This window comes from Callorhinchus milii, unplaced genomic scaffold (assembly GCF_018977255.1).
Source record: "Callorhinchus milii isolate IMCB2004 unplaced genomic scaffold, IMCB_Cmil_1.0 Scaffold5, whole genome shotgun sequence".
Taxonomy (NCBI): Eukaryota; Metazoa; Chordata; class Chondrichthyes; order Chimaeriformes; family Callorhinchidae; genus Callorhinchus; species Callorhinchus milii.
The window spans coordinates 7,178,435-7,190,627 of record NW_024704746.1 but is presented as its reverse complement, the minus strand read 5'-3'; the positions used below and the strand labels follow the sequence as shown (position 1 = coordinate 7,190,627).

At 43.9% G+C, this 12,193-nt stretch overlaps 1 protein-coding gene across 1 annotated transcript in view; it reads left to right on the top strand.

Moving 5' to 3' along the window:
* astn1 (astrotactin 1) overlaps positions 1–12,193 on the top strand; it is a 620,426-nt gene that overhangs the window by 483,994 nt on the left and 124,239 nt on the right. Inside the window, 1 exon segment of the mRNA XM_042334960.1 lies at positions 10,912–11,039. Coding sequence (XP_042190894.1) covers positions 10,912–11,039 — 128 coding nt within the window.

Genomic DNA, 12,193 nt, shown 5'->3' with positions numbered 1-12,193 from the left:
CCATGGCTGTTTGTGGGACCCTGCTGTGCGCAATTGGCTGCTGTATTTCGCCCACAAAATACACAGTCAGTTAACTTTACAGTATATTCTGAGAAGCTCTTTGTCTCATAGACGTGATAAGGTGCTATGCCAAATGCAAGAATTATTTTTATTAAGGAAGTGGTCTAATTTGGGGTCAGGTTGTCATCCCACTCAGCTCCTGTTAACCATGCAAGCCAAAGCCCTCATACTTAAGGTGGTCCCAGCTGGACAAGCAGCGGGAAAGTTTGCCGGACAGCAATATCAATGGCAAGGTATGCAGTTTTAGTTGGTTAGACTCCAGCAGTTACCCCAACTCACACTCTGGGGTCCCCAAGCCTTGGCTCTTGCTAACCTGAGCCAAATAGTTTCCAGAATTAGGTAAGCAGGATGCATCCCTCCAAGGATCTTAAGCATGGTGATAGGTTTCTGCAAGTGTCAGAAACAGGGCTGATCAAAAAGAGGTCTAATTCACATACAATCAGACGCTTTCCAAATATTGTTTCAAAAGAAAGAAATCATTAAAATCATTGCCTTTGTTTTAAACTTAACATTCCTGAAACTATTTCAGCAGTTCAGCAGCAGAAAGAGTATGGCTCAGAGCAATTTATTTAGTCATTGTTTATTATGAAAAGATTGTTGGTGCTGTCGGAATTGGTAGGTAAAGTACATTCATATCTGAGTAGCCCATGTTTCCATAATTCATGGCCTTGCAGATTTCCTTCCTGAGGCTGTGTCTGAGCAGAGATAGTGTGTTTGCACTAGTCGGAACATTGGCTTACCCCAGAGAGCTCTCAGTTGGGAGACTGCCCAGAGTAAGAAAGTCTTGCCCACCATGTGTTGCCAACAAGGCCTCGTGCCAGCTCGCAGAGAAAGTTTCCAGAGCCACAAAGCCACTGGCACACAGGCAAGTGGGAATTGCTGAAGAGCTGAAACTGAAGCCATACGTTCCTTAACGTGTTTGCCAGCGACTCTGAACAGGGGAGTGTCGGTAACGATAACGCCAGGGCAGGTACAGAGATCAAGAGTGAGAGTTTGGGTGAAGTGGGAGGGAGACAAGTGATGGGGAGATATGAAAAATTCAGGGCAGAAAATCTTGCCATTAGTACAGGAGCTGGCAGTGAGACACTATATTGTATAAGAAAGCCTGTCAGTATCCAAGTCTCCCCTCTACATAACACACAGTGTTGCCAGCCTCTCCTCTGTATAACACAACAACAATAACTTGTATTTATATAGCGTCCCTCTTGCAGGGTCATGTGCCAGAGTACCTGACAGTGTAGGAGCATGACACCGAGCCAGGGGAGGGGAGAGGCACAGTCGAAGAGGAAGGTCTTCAGGCCTGACCTGAAGATGAGGAAGGATGGGGCAAGGCAGAGGGATTGTGTGTCCAGTCTCTCCTCAATACAGTGCCAGCCTCCCCTGTTTATAACAGTGTGCCAGTCTTCCTTCCGTAAAACATACAATGTGTTAGTCTCCGCAGGCTTGGTGTGCCAAGTAATGCAGCTTGTTTCATTAGGGGCAGCCAGGTATTTTGTGAGTCAGGTCTAAACTGAGACTAGGTTTGACAAGCTAGAGTCCGAGCTCTAAGATCAAATGTTGCCTGGGCCTCAGTAAGCCGAGGGCAGGGCTCAACCTTGAAGATCCTGTAGCCTGGTTGTCACTTCCAATTTCTCCATGGGAAAAAAACCCTGTCCAGAACTGTTACACTGACAACAAATATTTTTGCTGTAAATTGTATTGTCACAAATAATTCCATTACTGGCTAATGGAAACATTGCCTGTCACTTTGTTAGTCATCAGCTGTCTTAGTTAAAATGCCCGCTCTTTATACAAGATAAAAAGGCTGGCTTTCTCCCTTCAGAATGGTGGCCCTGCATCATCTTCCTCCATCCCAGCAAATTAGACACTCTGTACGTTAACCTTCACACCACCTCTATCAGTCCTGTGTGACTAACCCACAGGAGATTTCTCTTTATGAAGTTATTTAGTCCTGCAGCTTAGTGGTTAGAGCACTCACCTCGCAAGCGAGAGGACCTGGGTTCGATTCTCGGGCAGGGCGAAACATTGGGCAAATTTCCTTACTTCGTGCACCTCTGCGTACCTAGCAGTAAGTAGGAACCCGTTTGTTAGTCGATTGGCAGATCGCTTTTTCAGAGATAATAAACCCTTGAAAACAAACATTAATAATTTGGTTACTCATTCCATGACTGTTTATGGGACACTGCTGTGTCAATTCACTTTACAGTATATTTTGGGAAGCACTTTGAAACGTCGCGAAGATGTGATAAGAGCTACATCAAATGCAAGGATTATTATTATATTTAGCTTTCCCCTCTCCTCTCCCACACTCACATACTTGTCAATGTACAGCTTGCCTCAATTGGTAACATTCTTACCTTTAAGTCAGAAGGTTGTACAACTGAAGACCTTCCTCTTCAACCGTGCTTACATTCACCTCATTCCCTCCCCCCGGCTCGACTTCAGGCTCCACCACTGTTAACCACTCTGAGATGCTGCCCCGCATGAAGGACGGTATATAAATGCAAATTGTGGTTGTTGTGGGTTCAAACCCATGTCAGGACTTTGAGCTCACATTCAATGCTAACACTCTAATACGCTGACTCTCGAGATGCTAAACCGTGGTCTCGTCTGCCTCTTCAGGTGGGCGTTAAAAAATGCCATGGCACAATTCGAAAAGAGATGGGAGTTTCTCTCTCCCACTGTTTTGGCCAACAATCCCCCAAGTAAATTGGTCATTCACTTTATGGCTCGGTGGAACTTTGCTGTGTGTAAATTGGCTCCCACGTTCACCTACAAATCTATAGTTGCACTTCACTGTAAAAGTTTGGTGAAACACTTAGAGACAATTCAATGATATGATAAGGCCATTCTGTGCTCCTCTCTGAAACTTCGCCCCGGAATCCATCCAATTAAGTCCCTCCTTCCCTCCTTCCCCTTGTTTAAGGCATATAATATAAATTGTATTGTATTGTTTTTTAATATATAAAATGCAAGTCTTATTAATGCCCCCCTCTGTTCTATCTCATCACAACTTACTTGAGGCATCCCAGCCCTGGATCTCAATGTGCTATTTGGAAGTACGCCCATTTTTAAAGTTCTGTAAGCCAAAGCCCTAAAGGGTAGGGTGGTCGTAGCTGGACAAGCAGCTGGAAAGCTTGTCAGGCAGCAATATCAATGGCAAGCTATGTTTTTTTTGGATGGTTAGACTCCAGCAGTACCCAAACGCATACCCTGGGGTCCCAAAGCCTTCCCTCTTGCCAACCTGCGCCTAATACCTTCTGGAATTGGGTAAGCAGAATGCATCCCTGCAGAGAGAGTGTGTGCATTCCCTTGCAACAATCTACCTCTGGAATTTTCTTGTGTAGGTGGGATGCATGGAATTCTCAGCTTGGTTTGGATACTTTAAGCATGGTGATGGGTTTCTGCATGTGTCAGATATCCGGTTGACCAAACAATAATATTTTTTAAAGCTATAATATTGCGGACATCTGATCTGTGTAGGTCAACCAGACAGGAGGCCATCAGTTCAATATCCGTAGTTCAGCACACAAAAGGCAGATTCTGATTAAACTCTGTCTTCTGTGACAAATCAAAGAACCAGCTCAAGTGTAGGGAATAGAATTAAAGTTGTTCCAGTTGGTAGAGTTGGGTAATAAAAAGGCCGCCATCAATAAGTAAGAGGCAGCCAACCACACCGGACTTCAGGTTGTGTCCACTCATTCATGCCTTTGGCACATCCACTTTAGCCTTCTCCAATGCATTCCTCGCTGCTCTTTCTATTCACAAGCTGCAACTGACCAAAACTCCAATGCCCCCATCCTCACCCACACCAAACTCCATACACCCATTACCCCCAGTCTACGCCATCTCCACTAGCTCCACTTGTGCCCAGTGGATTGATTTCAAGGGCCTTATTCACACCTATAAATCCATCCACTCCCTGGCATCTCCTTATCTCATGCCCTACACCTCTCCCGCCCCGCCTCCACTCTGCTAGCTTAGATTTGCTGCATGTTCCCTGTCCTCTCCACTCTACCATCGGTGATCCAGCCTTTGCTCTACACCCCTTACTTCTGGAACTCCCTCCCTCTATCACTCTGGTCCCTCTCTTTGTGCCTTTAAGTGCTGCCTCAAACTCTTAACACGTTAAACAAGCCTATGTTTGGCAAACACATTTTCCTGAAGGTACCCCTTTAAATGCCCCTTTAAGACAAGTTGATTAAGATGATCATAGTCGTGCCCTTGCGCAGTAAATGTAAGTGAAGGGAATCTAAAGAATTTCTCATTGTCCACCACCAGTGTCCATGACAGTGGGGTCTATCATATACTATCCCTTTGTAAAGTGTAACAAAACGATTGCACAGTTTTGTGATCACTGTATGATGGAGAACAATGTATTCGTCTGTATCTGTTTTCTGTGCTCTCTATCTCTTTCTCAGTCGATTCTTTGAGTGAAGTTGATTAAACTTTTAACGATTGACCTTTGGGTCAGTGTTGCTTATGGGAATGAAGATGGAAATTCAGCCTCCAATGGTTTCCATGGCAATCCCTTGAATAATGATCAAGCCGAATTTCCATAGTATCTCACAAACTGTTCACATTAGACTCACCCTTTGATTATAGGTTTTCATTTTAAACCAACCGAGCAGGCAGAAAATGAATGGTGGTGATGGGGTGGTGGGGGGAATTGGAGGGTCAACTGGTACCTGTCACATGTCCCCCGCCCGGCCAAGCCACACCATCGGCGGTCGGGCCTTCAGCCTCTCTGACCCCACCATTTGGAAGCCCATTCCACAGTCCCTCTGCCTTGCCTCCTCTCTTGCCTCCTTCAAGGCCCGACTCAAGACCCTCCTCTTCGACCGCACATTCAGCCACCCTCCTACCCCTTCCCTCCCCGGCTTTCACCCCTTCCCGGCCTTCACTGCTCCTAATACCAACCCGCAGCTCGGGTTCAAATACCAGACTGTCCAGCGGCTTGGAATGTCCTCACAAATGTGAAAGGCGCTATACAACTGTAATTTGTTGTTGTTGTTATCCCTATAGCAACTGAAGTGATTGACTGATTGGCAGAGGGCACAAATATAAAGTATTGCCCAGCTGCCTACATCTTACTGTTTGTTCCTTCACTGGAACACATCTCTTTCAAAACAGTCACTACAGCACTGCACCCAGCAGTAAATCTTGTGAAGCACTTTGATGTGAGATATCCTCGCAATGTGAAAGGCACTGTATCAAATGCAAGGATTATTATTAACAAAGTAAATCCTGTGAATTCTTTTAGATGTTTTGATAGCAAATGCAATCAAATGTAAGAATAATTATTATTATTGGCACCCCCAGCTTATGTGCCCTTCCAGCAGTGAGCATATGTTTTGGGACATCCTTCAGACATGAAAGACGCCTACATAAATGTAACTTGTATCGTATTATTATTGCCGCAGCTCGTGCACAGAACCATTACACTGAAGTTTCCAAGTTTCACTGTGACTCAGGAGAGTGCTGGGCGGGAGGATTGTGTGTTTTCTCAAATTCTCATTGCTCCCACTCCTGGAGCAGATGACTTACTCAGTGGTTCGTGGTACAATTACAATCCCATTGCTCACAGGTCATTCTCAGAATCGGTCCCAACACAACACAGCAGACGTCACAGAGTCTGCAGAGATGTGGGCTGATATTGATAGCTTGGAAGTTTTGTTTCTCATCCCATCCTTCTTATGTTCAAAAGAGGATTCACCCAATCACAAGAGATGTCCGGATCAAGAGGGTTATTCCAACCATTTGGGCTCATCTTTGCCAAAAACCCACCCTACCACCATCCCACCACAGTGTCAGGCTGATTCCTAAATCGGTCCTTCACAGCGTTTCACAGAATATACTGAATATAATGAATGAACTGTATATTTTGAGGGCAAAACACAGCAGCCAATTGTGCACAGCAGTGTCCCACTAACAGTCATGGATTGAGTGATCTATTACCCCTGCAAAGCGATCTGCCAATCGACTAACAACCAGGTTCCTACTTACTGCTTGTTAAACAGTTGTGTGGAGTAAGGAAACTTGCCCACACTGGAACCCGGGTCCTCTCGCTTGCGAGGCTGGTGCTCTAACCAATTTGCAATATATAAATTGCATCTTTTCACGTCGGGAGGGCATCCAGATACTTCCAAGTCAGATGCTTTCAGGAGAGGTGAAAGAATCAGTGAGAAAACACACAAAAATTGACACCACTGCCTCTCAAATTGGATATTTCTGTTTGCTTTTCATCTTCTCTGTTGCTCATTGATTTGACACAAATTAAAGTCTTATTCAAATATCCACAATTACAGACGAGTGGAGCCTCACTGAAGAGAGTAAATCCTTCTGAAAGCTTTTTATCTAGATCGGATCATTTATTGCCTCATCTTGTCATGGTCTAAAGTACGGATAAATCCATATTTCATGATAAACAGTCAGTTGGCCGTTCTTCTTGCTCGCGGAATTCAGCATGAGATGCCCAGAGGAGGGTCAACATAAATGAGCCGTGAGGATGCCAGAATTAAATTTAAAAATTAAACCCTGAGCTTTTTTAGTCCCTTTAAGCCCATGGAGGTGAGGAGAAGACATGAAAGTCTTCATTTTGCTTTGATCCTCAAGTGTCAGAAGTATTTACAATTAATTTGCATGCGCATTGCTCTTATTTGTTTATTTTAGTCTGTCTTTATCGGATTATCTCACAAGCGAGAGACCTGGGTTCGATTCCAGCAGGGCAAAACCTTGGGAAAGTTTCCTTACTCCACATGCTTGATAATAATCCCTCAAAAAAAAAATAATAAAATTGGTTACTTGAATCCACGACTGTTTGTGGGACACTGCTGTGCGCAATTGGCTGCCGCGTTTTACCCACAAATATACAATCAATTCACTTTACAGTCTATTCTGTGAAGCACTTTGAGACGTCTAGAAGACTTGAAAAGTGCTATATCAAATGCAAAGATTATTATTATTATTATTATTGCATTCTACTCTCTTGCTATCAGTGATAGCGATCTTGACTACCTGATATAATTACAAGGCCAGACTAAATAATTGCACTTTGCATCGTTCATCTAATCCTTGTGAATAGGCTGTGATTTTCACAGGCAGAAGGAAGTGCAGTCCTGTAGCGTTGTGGTTAGAGCACTCGCCTCGCAAGTTAGAGGACCCGGGTTCAATTCCTGGACAGCCCGAAACCTTATGCAAGTTTCCTTACTCCACACGCCTCTGTTCCCATAGCTATAAGTTGAAACCCAGTTGAATGGCAGAGCGCTTCCTGGAGTGAAAAAATAATCCCTCAAAAAATATTCGGTCACTCAATCCATGGCTGTTTGTGGCAAATTGCTGTGTGCAATTGGTTGCTGTGCTTCTCCCACAAAATACATCTCAAAGGGCTTCTCAGAATATATTGTAAAGTGGATTGACTGTAAAATCCTGTATATCTTGACAACAACAACAACAAGATGACTGGATAAAGTGAGCACATTTTTTTTGAGAGTGTTATTACCCCGTAAGGCATTCAACTAACAACCGGGTTCCTACTTTCTGCTAGGTAAACAGAGGTGTGTGGAGTAAGGAAACTTGTTTAAGGTTTTCACCGCACTGGGAATTGAACCTGGATCCTCTCGCTCGCGAGACACACTTGAAAATTTAATTCTACAGTTTGCTGAACTCTGGACCTCTGAGACGTCCAGAAAGTAGAGCAAATCCAGACGTGGGTAGAATTTCTCCTGCCAGACGTGTGATTCTTGCAGGCTGTCTGAAGTCAGCTTTTGCTGATAACTCAACTTGACACCACTCTTTCCTGCATTAACGCAGCATGCTCTGGGTGGACTGGAAAGGGCTCATTTGCTGACAGAACTCACCACTCCTCCTCTCCTCATGTTGCAGTATAATTATATAAGCAAATTTCGCAGTACAAATCTGTAGCATTTAGCAGAACGTGAGTCACCATTTACCCCTATAATTATCTCAAACACAACATTGGAAAAAGGGCTGCACTTAATATTGACTGTCAAAGGAATGCAATTTGGTTTCCATCCCGAGGACTCTGTTATTTAGCTCTGGTCTGAGTCAATCTTTATTCCTCACCCTGAATTTTAAGCATGTCGATTCACTACCTCGTGTGAAGGGCACTTATATGGAATAAGGGCACTCGTGGAGTCCAGTACCTCAGTTGGTTAGAGCACTCGCCTCATGAGCAAGAGACCTGGGTTCGATTCCGAGCAGGGCGAAACCTTGGGCAAGTTTCTTTACTCCACACACCTGATAATAATCCCTCAAGGAAATAAATAAATAAATAAATTACAATTTGGTCGCTCAATCCACCACTGTTTTGGGACACCGTTGTGCGCAATTGGCTGCCGCGTTTCGCCCACAAACATACAATCAGTTCACTTTACAGTCTATTCTGCGAAGCGCTTTGAGATGTCCAGAAGATGCGAAAAGTGCTATATCAAATGCAAGGATTATTATTGTTATATTATTATTATATAAATGTTGTTCTCGTTCACATTGGCAGTTATGGCCTCCCCACTTTCGGGATGGGGGCGTCTCATAAAACAGTTGGTTTTCTGGTTATTGTATATGTGTCCCTCCAGGGAGCGAATGTGCATTCCATTCCAACAATCTGTCTCTGGAATTTCCATGTGTAGGTGAGATGTATGGAATTCTCAATTTGGTTTAGATACTCTTAAACTTGGTGATGGGTTCCCCCATGTGTCAGACACCCAGCTGGCCAAAAACTACCAGGGGTAGTAATCCCTCAAAAAAAAAAAAATTTGGTCACTCAATCTATCACTGTTCATGGGACGTTGCTGCGGACAAATTGGCTGTCGTGTTTGCATACAAATTACACAGTCACTACACTTTACAGCAATCACCTGTGAAATGCTTTGAGACGTTCCAATGTTATAGCCACAGTACCATACGCAGGAATAATTATAGTTTCTTTTAAACTAACTATGAACCAGCCCTCAATCAACTAAAACACTTCGAGAACACTTTGCCTTTAAGGAGCCTTAACCTTATCTTTGTGTGGTGAAAATCTGGGGGAGTTCTACACTTCCAGTGCTCGATTTCTGTCTGGCATGCTCTGCCAATTGTTTAATGAACAGGTCAGTGCAAAAGTGTGTAGAAGGAATCCACCATTAATATTTTATGAAAGAATGAGCATATTAATCTTTATCTCATTCCCGTTTCATCACCGCAGCACTGTAATATAAGGCTAACTCTTAACTCTGAAGCTCCTTTATTAAGATCCCTATTCCCTAGCAGATTGATTTCAAGAACCAAGGTCTGAATTTCAAATGGCTTGGACCATCTTACTTCCCTCCGCTGTCTCCTGCAGTCCCACTCTATCACCCACCCCTTCCACCACCCAAATGCTGGCCTGCTGGACTTCTCCCTTCATCCCCAACCACTTTACTCCCAATCGCTTTACCCTCACTCTCTCGCGCTCCTGTATAAAATGCCTCCACCTCGCACCCAACCTCTCTTCTTTCAAAACCATTCATACCCAAAGCACCTCTTTCTGATCTCCTCCTGTCCCACTCCTCTCTCACCCACCTCACCCCCACCCTCTGGTCAGCTAACCTAAGCTTGCTGCACACCTCCCGTCCTGCCATCGGTGGCTGAACTTCCCAATTCTACAGCCCTAACCTCTGGGACTTCCTCACTCGACCCCTCTCTCTTGTCACATACCATCTTAAAACCTACTCTTTCACTGAGTCTATAGCCACCTCACCTTCCCCCATCTCCCCACACCCCAACCCCCACCGCCCTGCTCGGTGTCTATCCATCGCTCATGCCACCGTAAAATACTTACATTCTGAAATGGTATTCTACTTGAAAGATAACAACAACAACTTGTATTTATATATAAATGCATGTTGTTGCTATTCTACAAAGAACCTTTTCACCATGTACGTAATTGGCATGTACGTGTTCCCTCCATAAAATATACATTCAATCCGTTTTACAATATATTCTGTGAAGTGCTTTGAGACGTCTCAATGTCATGATAAGGTGCAATATCAAATGCAAGGATTATTATTATTATTATTAATAATATATCCCAGTCCAGGACACCAGGAGCTCCCTCTGCAATGTTCCTACTTCAGAACCCGGATATCATGAGATATTAAAGCTGTATCTGCCCTGCCTCAGATCACTCTGGCGTGCATCACACTAACAATTTCATTTCGCGGGTCAAACTATCTTACCTGAGTAAAATTTAATGGCAATTAATGCTAAATCATGGGCAGGTTTGTACCAGTGACTTGTGTGGTGAGAATGTGCTGATTCTAAATCCCTTACACCTGGCAGTACAACAAGAGAACATCAGGTTAGAGATATGAAGGGCAATTTCAGGACAGGTCCCAGTTCTTCTTTGCTCTGCAGATAATTAGTGACTGAAACAGGAGGGGTAGTGGAGGTCAGGATATTGGGACCCATTTGAAAAGCAGCTTGATGCTATGGTGGGAGGACAGTAAAAGTCAATAAGGTAGGTGTTCTGTACGGTTATGATCAGATGGGCCAAAGGACCTTCTTCAACCAAACCGATCTTATGATCTTGTGAGAGTCTGGGCTGGATTTGAAGCTTGGCCCCAGTGGTCGAAGGACTATGTTGTGAGATTTGGTTATCACCAATTTCAGAAGCTACATGTAGTAGAAAGTTTGGGCGGCGGAGATTATTACAGAATCTAATAAGCTGCTCGATGCAAGGCAAAGAGATGTTGTGTGGACCAAACCCATGAACATTTTAGTCAATGTTTTGATTGATTGATTGATGAGTTTTTAGACTTGTTAAAGCACAGTGAAGCAGACTGGTGATAGTCTTTTCTGTGTTTCCTCTAGACTGAAGAATTTTGTGAGCGGTTTCCCACAGCAGCTGCCCGATGGATTGCTTGTCTCAGAACTGCCCAGCGACAACCAGTGTCGTGAGCATCTGTCCGAGCCCTTCCCGGATCCCGACTATCTCTCAGGTTTGTCTGAAAATTACGTAGTCTTTGTCTTGTTTCTTCTGGTTAATTCTGACTTTGAGTCAGCTGGAGCTTGAATCGATCACTCCTTGTGATTGATCCATGATCTGAGAAACTGAAAGTCAGGCATGGAGGAAATGGGGCGGTTCATTGCGTTAAACATGTGTAAACACATACCCATGAAGGGAATTAGCAAACAAAAGGACTAGTCATTCATGTTATTGATATATCGGAATAATACTAATCCTTGCATTTGATATAGCGCCTTATCACGTCATCAACTAGTCAGTAACTAGAGGGCATCAATTTAAGAGAGTAAACAAATGAGAAGATTAGGAGATTTTTTTTCCACACATACCCGTTAGGATCAGGAATGCTTTGCCGGAAGCGGTGGTTGAGGCACAATCCATATTCAAAAGGCAACTAGACAAATGCCAAGAGAGGATAAGCTACAGGGACATGGGGACAGGGCAGATAATTGGGACTGAAAGGATTGTTCCTAAAGGAGCCAGCACAGATACGATTGGCTGAATGGCTGCCTTCTGTGCTGTATATTTTTATGGTTCTAGAAGACTGGCAGGTTCAATGAGACGATATTTGCTGAGGAAAATCATGTGGCGAGAGTGACACGTTTTCGGGAAATGAAATCATTGAGACTGAAGGTGATATTAATGGACTGGATTGCATGACTGCCACACGTAGCTGTGCAGTGGAAGGTTGAAGGGAAATAATGTACTTGGAGGCTCTGGTAATGTCATGGAGAGATAAAAGGTAGAAAGAACAAGGAATTTGCATTTCCCTGGCGCCTTATCAAGTCAAAATGCCCCAGGGCACTTCACAACCAGTTAATAACCATAATCCTCACATTTTATTATAATCCTTGCATTTGATACAGCACCTTTTACGTCACAAGGGCGTCTCAAAGTGCTTTACAGGAATCACTGTAAAGTGGAGTGACTGTGTATCTTATAGGGGCGCGAGACAGCCAATTTGCGCACAGCAAAGTCCCAGCAACAGCCATGAACTGAATGACCAGTTTTACTGTTGCTCGGTGGAAACTTCCTTCTCTTTACCATTCAACCTGAACAGACAGACAAAGCCTCGGTTTAACAACTCATTTCATTACTGAGGCAAAAAGATATAGAGTTTCGCATTGA